At 33.4% G+C, this 17,581-nt stretch overlaps 2 protein-coding genes across 2 annotated transcripts; one reads left to right on the top strand and one right to left on the bottom strand.

The window, feature by feature from the left end:
- Nucleotides 1-1,970: 1,970 nt before the first annotated feature.
- On the top strand, nt 1,971-3,115 carry LOTGIDRAFT_173571 (hypothetical protein; the record flags this gene model as incomplete). Its single annotated transcript, XM_009051344.1, has 3 exons — nt 1,971-1,988; nt 2,027-2,111; nt 2,718-3,115. The coding sequence occupies 3 exons, from the start codon at nt 1,971-1,973 to the stop codon at nt 3,113-3,115; spliced, it is 501 nt and encodes a 166-aa protein (XP_009049592.1).
- A 4,577-nt stretch (nt 3,116-7,692) lies between these two features.
- LOTGIDRAFT_238732 (hypothetical protein) lies at nt 7,693-12,825 on the bottom strand (the record flags this gene model as incomplete). The annotated part of the gene is made up of 3 exons (XM_009051343.1): nt 7,693-9,722; nt 11,651-11,693; nt 12,748-12,825. 3 exons carry the CDS (start codon nt 12,823-12,825, stop codon nt 7,693-7,695), a joined length of 2,151 nt encoding a protein of 716 aa, XP_009049591.1.
- Between the last annotated feature and the right edge of the window lie 4,756 nt (nt 12,826-17,581).

Raw genomic sequence — 17,581 nt, 5'->3', positions numbered from 1 at the left:
AACTAAGTGTCACTAATCATGAAGGGCCTTAAAGCATATTTTGCAATTAGTAAGGACATCAAACACTTAGTTTCAGTGGCATTGCAGGAACCAAAGATCCTGATTAAAATGGGAAGAAGGCAAATTGATGCTAGTGTGCTCAATGCACATAAAAAATTTAGAAAAAACACTTTACAATCCCTTTAAAATCATTTAGTGTGAAGTGCCAGTGAGATGTAACAAAATATTTCAACCATATCATAACTCCTGAATAACATTGTGTATTATGCGTCTCATTCAAAATTTTAATTTCATTTTTTGTATTTGATTTTTGTTGTGATGATATTCATAATAATCGTTTTTTTTTTCAAATTTTATTTGAAAATGGAATTGTGCTGTCATATATTTTAATATTTTTTGTTTTTGGATTAAAAGATATGAAATTGTTACTGTTTTATGAATTAATTGTAACTAATGAATTTATATTGAGGTAGTGCAATAGGTGTACAAGAGTTTCTCAAATTCTCCCTCCAAGATAAGAATTGACCATCATTTTGCATTTTTAAGAGAAAATCAAATGTCCTATCCATAGGTGAATTCTAAGTCCCCATTTTTTTTACTTGAGCTAAAGTAAATAGTACTAGAAATGTAAGAAATAATTAATTCCTTCAAAAATATTTCAAACTAGGAATTTATTTTCCTATTTCTATAGATGTCTTTTCTTTATGGCAGTGTCTCGAGAAAAGACGACTCACCTTTTTAATTTTCATACATACATGGGTTTGAGGACTCAAATCTCGATACTGATTGGTTTACTATAAAATTCCCGTTTCTCAGACAAAGGTGATAAAACGAAAAATGGCGCATCTGCTCCCAGCTATTACTATTAATGTATTAGTTCAGTACTCTAAATGAAATTTAGTAATGAGCTTTAAAGTAAGAACACACGACATAATAGAAATGTATGATTATTTTGCCAGAAGAACAACTATGAGGACATAATCAGTATCAGATGAGTTTAAATCATAGGGATGAGAAATAACATCAGATGCTTTTTGCGTCTATCTGCTAATGCGGAAATATTTGTTAAGAGAACAATAACTGTTGTCTAGTGCTATGAATTAGGGTGGCCTCCCTTGTATTTGGATAGTCTTCATTGTCACTTAAACAAGATTAGTGGACTAACAAAATACTGGTTAATCTAACCTGACCTAAAATGTCGAAATAAACAAATCTCTGGAAAAGTTTGCGGATATTACTGCTTTATGTTGTAATTTACGTTCTACAGATGACATTTGTCGAATCTTGAAGATGTCTTCCATGGTTTGTATCCTTACTTAGATTTGGTATCGTACTGAAATATTGTAAAATAAAACATTTATCAATAATATACTCGAGCTACTATCATCTGTTTTTATAACACTAAAACTAAGTCAATGATGATACATGGAGAAAGGGTCTTTAACTCTTTATTCATTCTCAAAAAAAAAGTTTGTTCGTCCAGCCTTCATTACTAGTCCAAAACATCTGACTCTATCCCTGCCTCTTGATACCTATTTTGACATTTATCGGCTGGTGTGGAGTAAGAAAATTTAGGCCTAGTTTTATAGGGTTTCCCCACTACAAAGGTGCGTTTTTTAAAACATAAGTCAGATTACCTTTAGGATGGCTGTTAATTAGTATTTGGCATCACCGTTGCATCACCTTTAATTTGTTTGCTCATGCAGTCTCATATGACAGACGAGAGATTCATTTTGATAAAAAAAAACTTTGATTGAATCACAGATGTGACATAAATGGTACAGGGGGATAATGATGGTATGAATATATCTGGGTATTTGCTGATCTGATTTATATAAATAGGTTTAAAAAACTCGCACCTTTGGAGGTGTGTAAAAACTCATAATTGAGCGGCCAATGTTAAATGTCAGGAAAAAAATTCTCTGGAAAAACAAAGAACTAACCCATCCTGTTATAGAAATTAAAAGAAAATGTCTTGCATTTTTGAGGTAGGCTTATGGCCTATAGAGCATGTTTATACTTTCAGAAATATTCAAAACAGATGCATAGAAATATATTTTATTTGGTATTAATCCAAGTCTTTCAACTGGTACAGTCTGCTGCTATATCAGGTAAAATTATTATATCATTGATACACTGATATCATTGATATACATGAATCATTTGTGGTTTTACAGCTGTAAGTAAAAAGCTCCAACTTATTGTCATCAGGAAATTTTGTGTCAAATCTGATAAGCAGCCTAATTAGACCAAACGTTCATTCCATTATTTTTTATTAGTTATTTAATATAGCCACTTCAGTTAAGGCCTTGAACATGTGTCAAATTAACCTTTTGAACTTGATGACCTCTGCTTTAACCAATCAAATTTCTACCTTCTCAAGCGCTGAGATTTTGTGACATGGTGTTTACCAGGTTAGGTCAAAAGGTAAATTGGAGAAATGGTCAAGATGGCTGTTGTTAGACCCTAACTGAAGTGGCTATATCAGATATGAAACATAATGAAAGATTTGTCACATTTCGATCAGACTGATTTGATAAGAGTCTTGCCAAATATTTTTATTAAGATGCCCATTTGGAGAATAATGCCTTTGGTTTTATGTATTCTATATGGCTGGGAAAACAAACACAAAGATCACAGCCTAAAACCATTTTACAGATAGAACTTACAGAAATTATTTTAATAGATTATAGATATTCATGTGTTGTGTATTTCAGAAAATGTAGAGTCAGAGTTGATGTCTGATAGCCAACTGGTTGTATTAGGAATACTATCTGTTGTTGTTATTGTTTGTGTTAGTGTTTATATAATATTTACATGTGGGGACTGTTATAACTCTGAAGTGAGCAGTGAAAATCATCCAGCTTGTGCATCAGGTTCTCATTCAGGTGCTCATAAATGGGGAGGAAGTGATATGGGGTATGCCTCCAATACATACGGACAGGCTATTGACATTAATAACCAAGCCCCTGCATACTCTATGATACCTGTACAAGTAAATGATGACCCTGGTTTTCAAGGATATTCTACAGGTTCTGCGAGTGGACCAGGAGCACATTATAATCCAGTACAAGACTCTCAGGAACCACCACCAGCCTACAGTGATATCAGATAGGCTGGAAAATGACTTTGCCTTATGTTCTCTCTCTAATAAACATTGTCACCATGATGTTAATGCACCCCTTGGATGTTTCAAAGATATGAAATTTGTGGTGTGGTGTGGTGTGGTTATTGAAGCTTTGATTAATAGAAATATTAAAACAGAACCTGAAACATGTTGTCACTTAGTTTCCCTTTCAAGCTGTGTGATCTTCGAGTTGTTTGAAGACTGTGAGTAATAACATGTTTAAGGTTCTGTTTTAATATTTCTATATCGTTCTATTATTTAAGTATTGACCACTAGTGAAAATATTTTATTATTGCTTTGACTAATAGATATTAATAATCCTTAAGCAAGATTTAGGGGTATAAATTCCAAATAAAAGTTAAAGTGCCATAGAACAATAATGGTATTCTCAGTGGTAGCACACAACGTCTCAACGATTTACATATTGATAATTTAGGTAAAAGTGAAAATTGTGTTCCATTATTTAATAATTGGATGATGTAATGTGTAAGCTATCCTTTAACATTTTATCTTTGAAATAACTGAGTTGCTGGATATATACAAGCATTGTTTAGGAATTTATCTATATGAGAACTTCTTTTTGCTCTGGCTAATTTTGATGTGAAATATATGCATAATATGACTAATCACAGGGCAGCACCTTTATCCTGTATGCTTTAAACCATGTGTTATTTGTAAGTTATGGTTGTGACAAAATCTCAATGAAATATATCATGTACCATGTTTTTTAAAACACTATAAAAAACTGCATTGTCAAGCATAGGATAAGTATTATGCAGTATAACATATATTTTCAAATTTAGGTTGAATGAATATAAAAATGATAATAACATAGTGTATAGTATTATAGCACAAAAGCTTTTTTAGGGCAATATATTCTTTGTATATCAATTTTACCATGTATTAGTGGTCTGTAATTTGTTTGAAATTCAGAAGGTAAATGAAAAATTGAGAATTGGTACCCAAAAAGTTGGAATTTCTTATTATGTACTTCAAGACACTTAAATGTCGTCTTTTACCAATGACACTACCTCTTAGGATAACAAAAAAAAATTTACACTTTTGAATTTGGCTAAGACAACATGCCAGGCAAGGTAATATACGCCCACTGTCAGCTTTGATTTTAATATTCAACTTTGAGTCATACACTTCTTTCGAACATTTCACAAGGGCATACAAACAAAAAGTCTTGAATTTTTATCATCTCTTGGCTCGGCTGGTGTCTTAATGATACCACAGAACTGCTCTGAACTGTGCTGGATAAACAGTAGAAAATAGTAGAAGTGAACTGGTCCGGACAGGTTGCGGATACGATTCACTTTTATTTTCTACTGTATCGAGAATCCTGCATCAAACACCGCACTGGCGGCTTAATTATCCTTAAACTTACATGTAAGTATTGAAAAATGATAAATATTTTTAAGGCTTTTCAGTTATCACTTAGTTAATGGATTTGTCATCCTATACAGAGATTCTGTTGTTAAGTTATGACACCTGACATGTTCACTGATGAATATACTCTTATTAGTCAAGATTGAAACTTGAAATGTTATGTTCATTCTAAGAGGTATTTATATTTTGTTAGGACTATTTATATTCTGCAAGTAGTGTTTTTCATTGTTTCCTCATCCATATTGTACATACTATGAATCTTCTTTTACCTTACTGTGATAATATTTTTATAATAAAGTTCTTTTTTATGGTTTTAACTTTAAAATTTCTATGGATGTTGAAGGTATATTCTGTTCAGCAATATTTGGAAGGGGGAAATTTTTGGGTGTTCGAAGAATTTTCTAATACAATATGCCATGTATAAATCAAAATCAGAAACAAAATTTGATTAAGTCTTATAATATTTGGTTTTAAGGAACAATAGCAAGATATTTGTTTTCTAAAATTGCATTGTGGTCGATATAATGAAAAAGTGACGTATTATGAGGGTAGCAAATTAATTTAATTCAGTTTAGATAATTTGACAACTTATAAATCAATCAGCAACTGTTCGTTAAAGTTGGTTTGGGCCAAAAATCCAGGGTCAGACCCAAGCTTTCTTACTGTGTCAAATATTTCATCTCACCAGTTCAGTCAAGGGCTCTGATTGGCTATATTTGCTATTGCACAATCCAATCATGTTTTTGTATTTACAAACTGCTTTGATACATAAATAGTGGCTATTGCAGTCAATATATTAGTCACAGTTCGTAACAACTTGACATTGTGAAGATGAGGCTAAATAAGCTACAGACTGAGCCACATTCTGTTTGGTCAGGCATGAATTGATCTAGTTGTATCTCATGATGTTGACCAATACTGTTGGAACCGGAGTTCTAGGCATGTTGCAGAGCACTAGACTAAATTTCACAGAGGCTGTGTGTCTTGTTGTTTGTACAGATTTTTTTTTTGTTTCAATAAGAGTTAGCTTAATAATAGATATTTATTTCATTATACAAATCTTCTGTATAATTTTTACATATAATATTTACAATCAATATATTCAAATAATTAACATACACTCTGTGAAACATACAATTTTTGTATTTGATCATGTGTTATATTTTAAAGGGATTGGGTTGTATAATTTTTGTGTTATCAGTTCAGTCAATACATCCATTCAGTATAATCATGTATCTATAAATATAATATATTATATTATAAAAGAAATATTAAAACAGAACTTGAATCATGTTGTTGTCTGAAGATGAATAACATGTTTTTTTTTTAGGCTCTGATTTAATATTTCTATATGGCTCTACAATTTATGTTTTAATCACTTCTAAACAGTGAAAATATTTTGTTATCGTATATCATAATATATATATTGATTTCCCCAGTGTTTAGAGAACATAATAGGCGTTGGGCATATTTCTTCATATTTGTTTAACTAAAGATTATTTAGGCACTACCAGGTCTCATATGTCTTGTGAAAAATTTAGGTTGGTATGTTTTTACACCAAAAGACTTACCAGTTCTAGATTGCTGGTTCTCAGTATTGAGTTAAGCCAATCAGGGTAAACTACAGATCTAATTTTTATGTTTCATGTTTTATCTACCGTTACTCCACTTGCAATCCATATGTGACAAATTTTTTTCTAATTCTGACATTTAAAGCTAACCAATCGTTTGACAATGTACTCTAATCTTTAACAAAGAAAATCCCAAATTTCTAATATATGTTATCCACGTACATTACAATTTTTTATCAGATCACAGATGACTTACGTTACAATCAAACTGGAATATAACCAAATTGCATTATGCTCAGATAAACTGAATGTAGCCTACAAATTGTTTTGACAGATTCAAATGCAATCCTACAACTCCTAAAAGTTGACCAGCTGATAAATATTCAACCTTAAGCAGGAAACCTGAAAGTTGAAAAAAAATATTCTTTTCTAAAACTACTCAAAACTTATTACACTAAAATGTTCCAAATATGTTACACAAGATTTATTAGCAAAACTTGAACGGTTCCAAAAAGTTTATTTTAAGTTTTTTTACTTTCTTAATTCAGAAATGGATTGAAAGCTCTTGAAAATCCTATATACAGTTAAATGTTTTGAATGAAGATCATAAAATAATAAATAACATTTGTATATACCATATTACAAGGAAATAAATTAAATATAGCACTTTCAATATAAAATATACAAATAAAATACATATCAACCTTTCAATATAACATGACAGACATTCATATTTTACACAAACATAAATATTGATCTGGTATTTACATTTCACTTCTAAATGCATTTTTTCTTTCTAATTTCCAAACAGTGCAAAATACTGTGTCATATGGAGTTCACACTGAAAGTGATTTTAAACCGAAAGCAATCCCCGAAATTCCCTTTTGATATAGCCCATTCAATTTGGTAGCGTCACACTACACTCTGAAGCGATGAGATGCGGTACAAAACGCGTCACACTGACAGCGCTATAACCCAGTATAATCCAAATTGCCCATAACAACTAATCCCTTAAACTTCTTACAGAAGGTGAAGGTCATTCATTCCAAGATGGATGTATCCGTGAATCAAAATGATCAAGAGATTATACTGTGATTGCAGGATTTTTCAATGTTGTAAGATACAAAAGAAAAGTTATAGGAAAAGTTATAAAGATTTAGAATTCAATGCATGTGGATATAAAGTTGTATAATTGCTGTTTAATCATTCCTAAAATACACCATTTATTTTTGACTGACTTAAAGATGGGTTCCCTTATTTTCATTTATGAAAAAAAAAATGTTAATACTTATACGAATAGGAAGTAGAGGTGTTCATAATTAGGTAAATTAGATGAGAATTACCAACCGAATTCCAATAAGTGACCAATCAAGAAATGTCAAAAAGTCTTTTTTTTGTTTATCCAGACTGTACATACATGGACTCTCAATAATATGCAATAAGAACATAATGATATGAATAATACATGATAAACTTTGAAATAACAATCAAATAGTTTGCTTAATTTGACACTAAAAAATAATGGAACCCATCTTTAAAGCTTTGAAAATTCAGTCATGTAATTATTCATGCTATCAAATCACAAAATAAATACTACTGGGACTAATCATCATCTTCAATACAAATAACTTCAACAACCTCGTTCGTATCACTATCAACATTCTTTTCTACCACATATTCAGCCATTTTGCTCACCGACAAAGATTTGCAAGAAGCCACATTGGAAAGAGATAAATTAGGTGGAATATTAGTCAGATATTCGTTAGGTTTTATTCCTGTAGGATAAGCTACTTGACTTTCAGTACCTCCAGTCAACGATCCAATTTGACCAATTTGTATGTTTAAATTAGCCGACACTGCTGAATGACTCACTGCACTGCCACTCGAACTGACACTGGATATGCTATACACAGAGGAAATGGCCAATGACCCACTAGCAGATGGTTTTGGCGCGATATTTCTTTGGGAGAAAGCATTCTGATTTAAGGGTTGTAATAAATTCTTTTGAAGATGAGGGTAAGCATTTGGATTCAAGACATTGGGTGAATCAGGTCTGATACTGTTTGATCGAACCAGACTATTTCCTGGTTGATGATTTGAGCCCTGTTTGGACGAGAGAGGACCTGGTCTAGAGGTCTTGAAATCTCTTTTGGACGATAAAGGACCAGGTCGCGAATAATTTGAAGTTTTTGACGATAGTGGACCAGGTCGATTTAAAGATCGACTAAATATTTTTGGGTCACTGAAATCCAAGGCTGGAATATTTTCTGACATATCTGAGGATAAATGATGTTTTAAAATGGAATTGTCAAGAATGTTACTATTTGCTCCATTCAAATTGGACCTTGAATTAGAAACTCCATAATTGAATGGAAAACACCTATTTGAGTCTGAGCTACCATTTTGGAGAGAATCCACAAGACTGAGATCAGTGCGTAATTGTGAAAAGTTTTGTTTTCGTCTGTTTGCAGGTCCCATATCACTTCTAGACTGCATACAACTGTTGGAGTATGGAAAAATATTACGATTTTGTCCTGCCAAAGGCAAAAATAATAACTCGGAGGATCTCTGGTCTTTTTTAACCAGAAATTGTGGACGAGGTTCTTGGCGCCAAAGCTGGTTTGATGGACCAGCACGATGATTTAAATAATGATTATTTGATACATTGTGACCGCCAAAAAATGAAGAGCTGCTACCAGGAGCAGGTTCAATTTCAACAATACTGATGTCATCATCAATCCAAATTGGTTTTGGTTTGGGCTTTCTCCATTCTTCAATCACGGAAGGTTTGACACGATATAAAACAACAGACACCCTTTTCATAAGTCGCTTTAATCTACGTCCTTCTTTATTGAGTCCAGTTTTTGCAATACGCATGAATTCACGCCGCTCACTAGCATTGAATTTGTATTCATGGCATCGCCTATGTCTAATACTTCCTTTTTTCTTGAATCTAAAAGTAACTGGATAATCAGATTGTCGATGTCTCAATTTTTCAATCATGTCATTTTTGATCCAAGTAGTAGTACAATAAGTTTCTGGATTTTTTATAATATTTGAGACGTCTGCTTTCACATGTCTTCGAATTCGCTGTCCAAGATAGGATGAGAAATCTATTCCAAGTAATGAACCTTGGATGCTGGTCTTTCGTAAATAAATTCCACTATCATGTAATTCAGAGTCACTGAGTCGATCAACACTTTCAGATAGAGAAAATAACCGTTTCCTAGCACTTCCTTCAACATCTCTTGACAACTGTGACATCAGAGAGTGAGGCGTACGGGGTGACGTCATAGGCACATTGTCACATTCATCCAGACCCTCAACTCCAATTATCTCACAATCTACGTCAGCAACATCTTTATGCTCAGTTTCGTTTTGTATCGAGATAGCTTTGGCATTTGGAACCAGACCTAAATAATTCAGAAAGGGTTCCTTTCCACTTTTCTCAATTTTTAAACGACTCAAATTTTTTGATAATTGAGCTGTTTTTTTTCTTCGAGCCAGAATCTCACTTTGTGATGAGCATGTACTTGAGTCAGAGTCGGAGAGTTCAATACAAACTGAAATAGGGCTAAAATCAGCTCCATATTTACTGCATGTTGGTTGAGAAATACTGGATGTTGCTATATCTGAAATTCGAAAAAAATAAATTGTATAAGTGGATTTCTGCATTGATATGAAATGATTAAATTCTACTAAGACAATTTAAAGGGGAACAGTCAGTATATCCAGTGATTGATTTGGATCCTTATTGTGCTTCAAATAGTCTTATGAAGTACTAAAACACACGAAAATCACATATTCCCTTCATATATATACCTCAAACTCGAAATTTCACTGTCTATTCCTATATATGTGTTTTTATACACCCACATTATAATTTGGCTATCTTTCGATGAACAGTTTTTTACCTTGATTTATGAAAAACACATCAAAATTTATTTGACAACAAGAGACTACAATTTTCCTCTGATTTAAATGAAATTTTGCTATGATCATTTATAATGAGATCTTAGTCAAGATTGAATTAGACAATTTTTCGATCAAAGGAATTGATTGCATCAACATTTTTTGGCTTGTTAACGCGATAGAGGTGACAGTTTTATGTCAGAATTTTATTAAATAATGTGTGTTTGTTTAAATCAACAACATCTTGCACAAATTAGATTTTTGGTATGATTTGAAACAGAAAGATGATTGCCCTTGATATATGGAAAATGTATCAGGAAAGTGGGCGTATCTGTCTAGGCAACCACTTGTCTATATATGGCATAGTCTCACTAAAATTTGAGTCATATTTTTAACTTTCAAATGTGAAAAATTATGCATACTAATGGATTTGAAGGCTTAAATTTCGACGGTGAGCTGTGAACACTATTACTGATTATGTATACAAGCTAACAAAATTCCTGTTTCTGTAACTAAGGTATGATTGGTCGAACAGATAGTGAAGGTGCTGCTTTAAGCTTAAAGATACCATGATATGATAGACAACATCATACAGTAGAAGTGAGTAGGGCTTTGTAAAATGATCGAAGTAATCGATTAATTAAAGTTCATAATCGATTATATGTCAAAGTAGCATTTTCTCCACTGTACCCGTTAACAAGTAGTAATCTCTTTCACATAGGTTCCTTTCAGCACATAATTTACCCACAGTAAGAATATTCTTCTATGACACAGAAATAAACCATGAAATTAAGACATTTGGCATGTTTTTAATGTAGTATTTACAGGGTTTCTCGATTAAATTATTTGGATTATTAATCGATTATTGATCGGTAGTCTGTCATCGATAATCTCAATTTTGTAATCGATATCCAGCCCTAGAAGTGAGTGCTTCCATATCAGTCCCTTGCTCTAATTAGATGACTAGAGATCCTGAACTTCATCTTTTTATCAGTAAAAGAAAGAAAATGATATATTCATATAAAGATTTATTAGCTGCTACTTATGTAATGCCAATATATTGTATTGGATTTCAGGTTAAGTTTTGGGGTTCCCATTGTTAGTACATGGATTTTATTACATATTTCATATGTTAAGATCACGGTTAACTTAAGCTAGGTTGTCAAGATAAGTTTTCAACTTCATCATGCAAAAGTTATTGAAGGGAATTACTAAGTGTCTTCTGATAACCTTGTACCGTACAATGTTTAATTCAACCTCTAGACATCATCACAGGTCAGAATGTACATCAATTTCTAGATTCTATCTTGAAAGACACTTGTAGGTCTAGAACCTGAAGTGTTTTCACCCCCTGGGGGTGTGGGACTTGGGTGTAAGGGGTGTGGCCAACTGGTGTAGGAGAAGAATTTATTTTGAATTGAGAGAGCACCTCACATATCACATGTTGAAAATGTGGATGATTCAAATTTTTGGAGGTGTGAAAGGTCCGTGTTATTGCTCGAGGGGTGTGAAGGCAGAAATAGTTTGGGAACCACTGGTCTCGCTATTTTGGAAAGTTTGGCATTTAGTTATTTTTGCCTTGTTTGTTTCTGATTACCGCTTGTATCAATAAAGTTTCAATGAGTTCCTTTAAATAAAGCCTACTTACCATCTTGAAGGGATGATTTGGATGCACTTTCATCTATTTCATCCTGTAAATAGTAATACATAAAAGTTAATATTATGATATATGGTCCAAAAAGTTAATATTATGATATATGGTCCTATAAACATTTGCTACTTCAGTTTAAATTTGATCTGAATTTCCCAGACCTGATTAAGCACGTAGGACTATAAAGATAGCTTGCCAGGCAAGGTAATATACGCCCACTGGCAGCTTTGATTTTGAATAAAAATATTGAGCAGTAAAGTAACAATCACCAGTATGAAATATTCAACCTTCAGTCATATACTTCTTTAAACTCTTTAGAGCGATACTGAATAATATTGAGTATGAGTTATTGCCCTTGTTCTTGAAAACGTGTTCAATCTTTAGCTCGTGAAAACTCTAGAAGACAAATATTTAATCTTCAGCGCGGTATTGAATAATAAAACCAACTTTTGTCAAAATCCGGAAAGAATCATGCCTTCTAGAGTTTTTACGAGCTACAAATTGAACGAGTTTTCAAGAACAAGGGCAATAACTCATACTAAATATTTTTCGATTTTTCTGATTTTCAACAGGCTTTATCCTTGATTGATAACAAACACTCAAGCCAAGTTTCGTTAAAATCTGTCAAGAATTGTGCCTTCTAGAGTGTTTACGAGCTAAAAATTGAACGAGTTTTCAAGAACAAGGGCAATAACTCATATTAATTATTTTTCGATCTTTCTGATTTTAAATAGGGTTCATCCTTGGGTGATTACAAACAACCATATCAAGTTTTGTCGAAATCAGTCAAGAATTGTGCCTTGTAGATGTTTACGAGCAATTGTGGACGGACGGACAAATGGACGGACAGGGGTGACGGCAATGTGCGACCCCCCATTTCATGTGGGCGTATAAAAAAATTGGAATCAAATTTCATCATTTTCTCTTGTTACAGCAGTTTTAAACAAAAGGAGGCAAGACTTTGGACTTAAGCAAGGTGTAGATAGAGAATCTTGTGATGGTCATGGCTAATGAGTTAACATTGAAAAGAAAAATTGTAAAGTAACCTCACAAATCACTTTAGACAAAAATCAAAAAATTTCACAAACACTTACCATATCAAACAGATCCTCAAACTTTAAAGGAGATAGTCCTGAGAATTTCTTCTCTTCAATTACAGCCTCCAAAATCATTTTTATTTATTTCTCTATAATAACCATTGCCCATCTTTTAGTTGGTATTCATACAAACATCTGAAAATTAAGAAAAAAAGTAAAATTCACTGCCAAATGCCAAAGCACAAGCTAATATGTAAGTGTATCTAAACAGGACCAATTGACAGTTCTAATATAAAACATGATCACCAGCGTGTTTTTATATTAAACAGGATCAACTAAGTGTTCTCATATATAACTGGATCAACTGAAAGTTCTAATATATAACTGGATCAACCGGAATAACTGAATCAACTGAGAGTTCTAATATATAACTGGATCAACTGAGTGTTCTCACTAAGAGTTCTAATATATAACTGGACCAACTGAAAGTTCAAATATATAACTGGATCAATTGAGTGTTCTCACTAAGAGTTCTAATACATAAATGGAATAATAGAGAGTTCTAATATATAACTGGATCGACTGAGAATTCTAATATATAACTGGATCAACTGAAAACTCCTGTTTCTGAAACGAAGGTACGATTGGTAAAAAAAACGGCTCAAAAAGATTTGTCTATTTATTAAAACACTTGTGCTATATTTTTACCTCCAGAAGTGAAGAGTTGCAGGACCATATACAAAATACAAGGTTCATGCAAAAATAACATTATGTAAGTTTATTATTTAATTCAGCAATTCTCAAATTTGATGTTTTCAATGGTGGCTCAGTAACCAGGTAAATGTATAAAAACTATAAACAGTTCAGATATTATATTGCACATAGTAAACCTAGTTCAACAAGTTGAAATTGTATCAGAATCTCCCTATAATTAAGCAGCTTTTTCATGACATATTGATTAGCTGCTGACTGATAATTTTGGTTAGAAAGTCAACTGGTTATTTTAACGTAAGTCAAAATATAGAAACATTAAAACAATAACAAAAAATTCTCGCTGTTCAGAGTTTCATGCTATGCGATTTTCAGACAACTGACCTATATAATTCAGCCTGTGTCCCTACTGAAGTAACTACTGCAAAACTTATTATCATGTCTACAATTCGAGACAAGTTCAGACAATTGACCTATTTCAACCAATCTAATTAAAATTATGTTAATTACAAATTCGTTTCGTTATGATATTTGAGGGGATTCCATATTATGATTCGATTATCAAAATTGCTATTTTCATAATTACACACTATAAGCTTATATTTTCTTCAAATTGAAATCGCAAAATACATCCACTTCCCTTAAAAATTTCAACCAGTCCAATATTCAGGCGACAAAAATTTCCATAATGACAAGACAATTTCTTACAACTTATTTCATACCAGTACCGGTGTTTCACATTTTAACAGGTTTTCGAAAACAAATTTATGGACTAATGTCAAATAGCAAAAATAACTACAAGATTTTCTTAGGCTAACTATGATTAACTTATGTTAGTACTTTTTCCTCCAAACCTGTATACTGGTACTACATCAATCAATGATTATGTAGGTCACTATGAATCTGATTTTTTCATGTAGAAGTCTTGAAAGTTATAAATATACTCATCAAAACAAGCAACAGTCTATTATAAACAATTCACCTTCCTCAAAAATTGCAAAACACTGTCCTTTGGCTTTGTTGTTTCCTTGCCCTCAAGGTTGTAAGTATAGATGCAAATATACAAGTCAAACACACCAAAATGACCATAAATAAACAAAGTATGCTTCTACAGACAAATTATGGCTGATCTAGGCATGCTAGGCCACGAAAACATGTCGAAATCATGTCACTTCCGGTTGACCTACTTTTGTAGGTAGACAAAATTTTCAAAATTACGACAAATTTCAGTGATATTAAGATCAATTATATACAGCAAGCCAATTGCACAACCAAATGGTACAATTTAGTCACATTTCAATATAATAAATTAAGTTTTATCATTAATAAGACAAACGCAGTACTGAATTCGATCAACATTGATAACAGGAAATGTCATTTGCTAATCGCAGAATCGGGAATTTACGTATTTCCAATGTCTGAACTTAAAATGCATACAATTAAATCAAAATTCGTTAAAAATAATAAATACCGTAATCAACGAATACACGTATGTTATTCTAGTCGCTAAATATATCGCTGACTGAAGAAATACACGAGATCATTCAACAAGCCACCACGAACAACAAACCAAAATGGCGGATATCAAGTTAGGTTTTCAGTGGCCAGATCGTGACGTCACCTGGCGGGATGAAATGCGATGAGCTTTCCAGATATCACTTGATGATAACATTTTTCCGATTTCAGTGCATGTACTTCGAGAAATTGAAACCATTCTACTCCCCATTGTTATCGGAAATCAAACAAAAGACATCTACATCATTATAATGTCAGTATTTGAAGAAATACGTGGTTATTGGGATGGGCGAATATTGGACTGATGAGGACAAAATTTCGCCAGAAACTCTAGGCCCAGGTCTAAAGCCTTTCATGACATGATTAGTAGGCTAACTAAAGTTGATTCTATGGGTACAATTAATAGATTCAAGTCCTGATAATATGAGAGTAAAAAGTGGGTCAAACCAGTTCCGGAGTCAACCTCTTAAGACTGAGGGCAGGCTACACATGTGAATTGTCAAAATGCAGCATGCTCTCTGGAAGCGACATGGGCACAAGCCTTGCATGGCGAGTTTGAGAGTGCTCTGCCTAAAGAAACATTTTGAAAAATAGAATATATAGGCTTATGGTGCATTCTGACACATATTAATACTAGAAATGAAGTGTGCATGAGTATAATTACTAAGGATTCTGTAGCCTACAAACGATTTTTCTACGAGTGAAAATACGAGTGTTTAATAGGATAGTCGACTGTTTTATAGGCTAATTAATTGGATCAAAATATTCTATTAAAACTATCACAATACGAGAAGATAACCACTTTGGCAAGATAACATACGCCCACTGGTAGCCTATTATTAAAGAACGTTATAAGCTTAATAAACTTTTTGAAACCAACAATTGGAAAAGGAGAAGTTCCGACCAAATTCTTCCCAAATGTTTTTCTTAGGGAAGAAGCAGGAGAAATAACAACTTTGGTGAACAGAACATAGAACCAATCACGAACTTATCATACCAGCGAAGAATTTGTTCGTTAAGTAAGCTAAAGTCCCAGATGAGTAGAAGTCGGCGAGAGTCTCGACGATCTTTATGTAAGGAAACAAGAAAATTGCAGGCAACTGCAGGCCTCAGTCTGACATGCATGTAAACTTATAGAGAATGTTGTAAGATACCTCATGATGACACACATGAAGAATGATAACCTCAAATCACCAATACGGGTTCATCAACAAAAGGTCGCCCCCCTCCTCCCCCCAGCTTCTAAAAGTAATTGATGAATGGACCGAAGCACTTAACAAAGGATTTACGATGGACGCAGTATACATGGACTTCAAGAAAGCATTTGACTCCGTACCATACACGCGACTGATCAACAAAAGGCATAGGAATTCTGGAAGATCGTTCCAAATACGCATACAGCATCGGATTCCATGCCAGTCCCGTGGCGTTCATCATGGAAGCGTAATAGGATCATTACTATTTTGTCCTCTATATCAATCAACCTCCCTTATAGCGCAGATTACTTATTCATGGACGACACTAAAACCTTCAAGAGTATTAGGAGCCAGCAAAATCGGCAGGTCTTACAAGAGGATCTAATATAACTACATCAATGGAGTGATACATGGCTACTGATTCCACCAGGGTAAATCAGACAATGCACCAAAGGAGATGGCCCAAAACATTACCTCATCAAAGGTAAAAGGACCGGGAAAAGAACATCAGAGTGACTTTCGACTCAAAACTGACATTTGAACAACATATCAATGAAAAATAAACAAAGCTGACGTAATGGTGGGAGTCAAGAGAAGGGCATTCAAGTTCATAACTCCCGATGCGTTCACGTCGTTGCACAAAACCCTCGTCAGATGTCACCACAAGAATGCTACTCTGGAATCCGTAAACCTTTTCTATTCATCTGAAAGTCATCACTTGACTGAAATATCAATGCCCATGCACACCGGATAAAAATGGTTGCCCAATTGTCTAAAGCCAACTTTTACTTAGTCAAGGGAATAACCTAAAACAGTTCTTTTCAAATCCCCTCTCCTTGATCTCAATCTCTATAGATGTCCCAATTAGTCAGTCTGTACCCTATTTGTACCCCCAGTCTCAAGAGAGTTAACGTTATACTTGTTCTGCACCTGATTGACCTAAGAAAAATCCCGCCCTGTCGTAGGCTTAACAAAAGCGATTTTCCAAAAGCCTGCCCAACCCTAAGACACTTTCCTCATCAACATGAATAATATATAAACAATTTAATATAACCGATGTCGTTATATAAAGTTATTTTTGACCAACATAATTACTCCTAAAACATTCGAAAGTCACTGATATTGAATAAAGATTTGATTATTTACAATAATTTCCATCTATTCATATAAAAGGCCCCCCCTAGGTCAATTCAATATACGTGGAGAACGGTTTGCTCGCTGATTAGTGAATATATTCTTCGATACAACCTAATAATATAATTAAATTAGTCAGAAGGCTTTCATCCGGAAACAAGACGACTTTATCATAATATAATATTTGATAGCTAAGGGAGGTAATGCGTATAAAAATGGTAATATAATACATACTTAAACTGGCTTAGATCCATTGATTTAGATAAACCTCGTGTAAATTTCTCATTCAGGCCCGTTGCTACAAGAGGCGAGCAAAAAAATGCCCCCCCCCCCCC

The sequence above is a fragment of the Lottia gigantea genome, assembly GCF_000327385.1.
Source record: "Lottia gigantea unplaced genomic scaffold LOTGIsca_164, whole genome shotgun sequence".
Lineage (NCBI taxonomy): Eukaryota > Metazoa > Mollusca > Gastropoda > Lottiidae > Lottia > Lottia gigantea.
This window is presented reverse-complemented; position numbering and strand designations above follow the sequence as displayed.